The sequence below is a fragment of the Orycteropus afer genome, unplaced genomic scaffold, assembly GCF_000298275.1.
Source record: "Orycteropus afer afer isolate SDZICR_OR568_19922 unplaced genomic scaffold, OryAfe1.0 scaffold00029, whole genome shotgun sequence".
Lineage (NCBI taxonomy): Eukaryota > Metazoa > Chordata > Mammalia > Tubulidentata > Orycteropodidae > Orycteropus > Orycteropus afer.
In genome coordinates this window covers 4,994,988-4,999,054 of record NW_006921616.1, presented here as the reverse complement: position 1 = coordinate 4,999,054, position 4,067 = coordinate 4,994,988, and the positions used below count along the sequence as shown (strand labels likewise).

The window sequence follows — 4,067 nt, the reverse complement described above, 5'->3', positions numbered from 1 at the left end:
TGACGTGGAACACATCCACCTTTAGTCCTGATGGCACTGGAAGAAACACAGATCAAAATATAGCCGATGATTGCCAAGGAATCACTGTACTTTTAAAATTGAAAGTATGGCCCAAACTCAGCTTCTAAGATACAAAATAAGAAAGATGAATCAAGTGTGAATTTGGGAGAGAAAGATGTAAAGATACAAAAGGCTGTAAAGCTGAATGAGGGGGAAGTATGAACATATAGTGGGCAGTGTTGATTCAGCCTGCCCTGTGCTGTGGGACAACTTTGCAGAAACAGTGGATACTCTCGGCAGAGGGCTTAGTTTGGCACTAACTACTTGGCTGATTCGATTCTTGTCTCCATTACTCCGTTTCTCAAACTCCAGTGTTTCATCTGTAAAATGGGAGTGATAATATTGACCTTGCAGAGGATTAAAACAAATATATGCAACATATTTAGCACATGTCTGGCACATTTTGAATAAGTTACCTAACAGCTTTTTAAATTAGGTTTCATAGGCTAGAATAGCCTCTATTAAGCTGGGACAATCTTAAAGTTATGTATACCACTCAATTCAATGTGATAACTATTTCTTAGTGCTTATTATGTACCATGTATCTGATGATAAAAACTCATAGAATGGAGCTGACATTTCCATCTTGGAAATACACAGTATCCATAATCAGAAAGGCAGGAGAAAAATCGCTTCATTTGAGAGGGAGAGGTCCTGGGCAAGATCAACACAAAGTCTCCTGATACCTCCAGAGCAGATGAATGGGGGATGCCAAAGGAGCTGTCCTGAGGGAAGTTGCTTGATCACTTTGCTTCTGTGTCAGAAGAAAGGGCTACTGATCTACTTCTGAGACATTAGCCACTGAAGTCCCTATGCAACCAGTTCTACTCTGATGCAAGGGTCACTGCCAGAGTTGACTTGTCAGACACAGTTTTGTGTACGACCTCTGGTTCTACCCTCTGAAGAGAGGGAGTTGAACCAGATGACTTCTAAACCTCCACCATCTTCCAAGGTCTATTATCTTTTGAAAGATATTGATGACCTACTAAAATGACTCACATCATGTAAGTTGCGTATGGAATGAATCAAAAGATTCAACTTGCTGGACATATCCTCAGTCACACAACAGTGAGGGAAGAGTAGGGACAACAGACTTAGCAGAATTGGGCCCTTTCTTGACTATGGGGAACAGTCACCTTTGACCCAAATGATCTTACCCAAATAAAGGAAATTCTACCACTACATGAAAATAGACTTCCACCTTTATCAGTGTCAATACTGATGTCAATATCTGTATGCCAGGGTGGAGATGATTATAGTTTTCTAGGTTTTAGTACCATCTTGGGTAATTATATATGACAATATCTTGGATATTTAAAATGAGAATTGTTTGTTTACTGATTTTCCTCTAATTGCCTTTTCTCTGTTTCTGGTTTTAGCTTGCTATCAGTTCCACAATGGAATCCCTGGTTGCAGCAAACACCAAATTTTGCTTTGACTTTTTTCAAGAGATAAGCAAACAAAATTCTCATAGAAACATCTTTTTCTGTCCTCTGAGCCTCTCGGCTGCCCTTGGCATGGTCCGCCTGGGAGCTCGACATGACAGTGCTCATCAGATCGATAAGGTGAATACCTGCCAAGGTGCCTCACTCAACCTGGATTTGGGTCCACATCCAAAGGAAGACCCTGGTTCCATCTGCAAGCACACTGCTTTCACATCCTGGGCTGGCTCCAGCCTGCTCTGCCTTGAACTTCCTTGTATTCCTCACCTGGAGGTCCTGCTCTCTCTTCAGGTCTATCATTGGCCAAGATGCCCTTCACCTCCATCTCCTGTATAACGCCTCCCCAACCTCACCAGCTCCTGCCATTCATTTCCTGTCTCTAGCTCTGTGTGTCTGCTTATCTGTGTCTCTTGTTCTCTAATTACTGACACCAACATTGCTAGTATTTTAAGTTATGTATATATGTTTCCTGTCTTACTTCTCCCACAAAATAAATACTCAGCACCAATTCAGCCTCCAGTAACTTTGGCTGAAGACCTTGGCATCATCCTTGATCCTGCTCTTTCTCTCTCATCTGACAACAAATTTTCAGAAAATCCTACTGACTCTTCTTTCAGAATATGTCCAGAACCCAGTCCCTTTTCACAGCCTCCCTATGGGCTGAACCATCACCATCTCTTTTTAGCTGAACCCTGTAAATCAACTAATGGTCTCTCCACTTCCACAGACAACAAAGCTGCTGGAGAGGTCCTTTAACCCTGGTCAGATCCCATCTCTTGTAGCTCAAAACGCTTCTGGGACTTCCCTAACAGTAGAAGGCTTACGTCATTCATGAGGTTCCATGAACGTGAATCCCAGACAACCTTGTGGCTCTGTCTCTTATTTCCCGCCCCCCCAACTCTGCACTGAACTCAAGCCACAACAGTCTCCTTGGCTTCTTTAGATAAGCCACACCAATTCCTTTCCTAGGACACTCCCTCTAGCTGTTTTTTTGTGTGGCTAGCTCTTTCCGCAGAGGACTGATTTGCTAGTTCACCTTCTGCAAGACTGGTCAAAGTCTACCTTCTCAATAGGCCTACTATAACCTCCCAATCTAATGCTGCATCCTAGCCATCAATCCCATAAACATCCCGCTTATCCTAGCTACTTTTTTCCTGATACGTCTTTTTTCTTTTTAAAAGAGAAATCTACTAACATACTGAATTTAGTAATTAATCACTATGTGTTTTACTCTTTGTATGCCTCTTCCACTTGGACATAACCTCTTAGAGGGCAGAAATATTTGTCCTAGAACCATGTTTGGCTTATAGGAACCACTCAATAAAGATAGGTAGAATAAATGAATGGAAATAACAAGAAAAATTCCCCAAATAAATTGTATGCTTCTTAGGTCAGTTTTCTATTTCCTTGAATCTAGCATACATCTCACATATGTGGGGCCTATGTATAAATATCTCGGAAGGAAGGTTGGGCAATCCTACTTCCGTAGTGATACTGCCTCGGAAACCCAAGGAGGGGTCGCTATGAGTCGGGGCCGACTCGACAGCAAACAACAACAACAACATGTATAAATATGGCTGTTGTACCCTCAACATGGATGAGCTGGGTTATCAGATTAAGATAGAGTTTGTTTGTGGGTAAATCTGCTTTACTCATTTGCTTTGATTTGATGTACCACTATCTTTCTATTCCTTTAAAAAAACAGCTGTAGAATGTGGTGCCCATTCTCTAGGTCAGGCTTCAAGTGTTTCTCTTTCTGGGCACGTGGATGTCACCTGCCAACAAACCTGGTCTGGTAGTGCAGGATGGGCTACTGTCTCCCATCTTTCTGCAGTGCTCTGGACAACTTGACTTTGCTGTCTTTGCTTCCTTGTTTGATTTGAAGTGCTAGATCAATGCCGTCCAACACACATACAATAATATGAGCCACATGCGTAATTTAAACATTTTAGGAGCCATATTAAAACAGCAAAAAAAAAAAAAAGGTGAAACTAATTTTAATACTATATTTTATCTAACCCAACTGATCCAAAATATTATCATATCAAGAAGCTCTGGTGGCACAGTGGTCAAAGCATTGGGCTCTTAACCAAAAGGTTAGTGGTTTGAACCCACCAGCTGCTCCACAGGAGAAAGATGAGGCCGTCTGCTTCTGGGAAGATTGACAGTGTTGGAAACCCTATGGCACAGTTCTGCTCTGTCCTGTAGGGTTGCTATGAGTTAGAATCAACTTTATGGGAGTGGGTTTGGTTGTTTTGGTTATTATCATGTCAACATCTAATCAATATAAAAGTATCAATGAGATAATTTACATTTCTTTTATTTCATACTCAATATTTAAAATTCAGGGTGTACTTTATTCCTGTTGTTGTTGTGTGCCATCGAGTCAATTCCAGCCTATTTCAATTCAGATTGTCCTCCTTTTAAGTGCTTAGTAGCCACGTGTGGCTCAAGGATAGTGTGTTGGACTGCACAGCCATAGATTCTTTTAGTCTGGATACATTTTCCTTTCACATGCTCCCACGGGAGTGTTGTTGTTGTTGTTATGTGCCGTTGAGTCGAACC

The 4,067-nt window shown here is 41.5% G+C and overlaps 1 protein-coding gene across 1 annotated transcript in view; it reads left to right on the top strand.

The window, feature by feature from the left end:
- Nucleotides 1–1,457: 1,457 nt before the first annotated feature.
- The window catches only part of SERPINB12 (serpin family B member 12), a 22,040-nt gene continuing 19,430 nt past the window's right edge, over nucleotides 1,458–4,067 (top strand). The window contains exon 1 of the mRNA XM_007935538.1: nucleotides 1,458–1,625. Coding sequence (XP_007933729.1) covers nucleotides 1,458–1,625 — 168 coding nt within the window. The remainder of the gene's footprint in view (nucleotides 1,626–4,067) is intronic.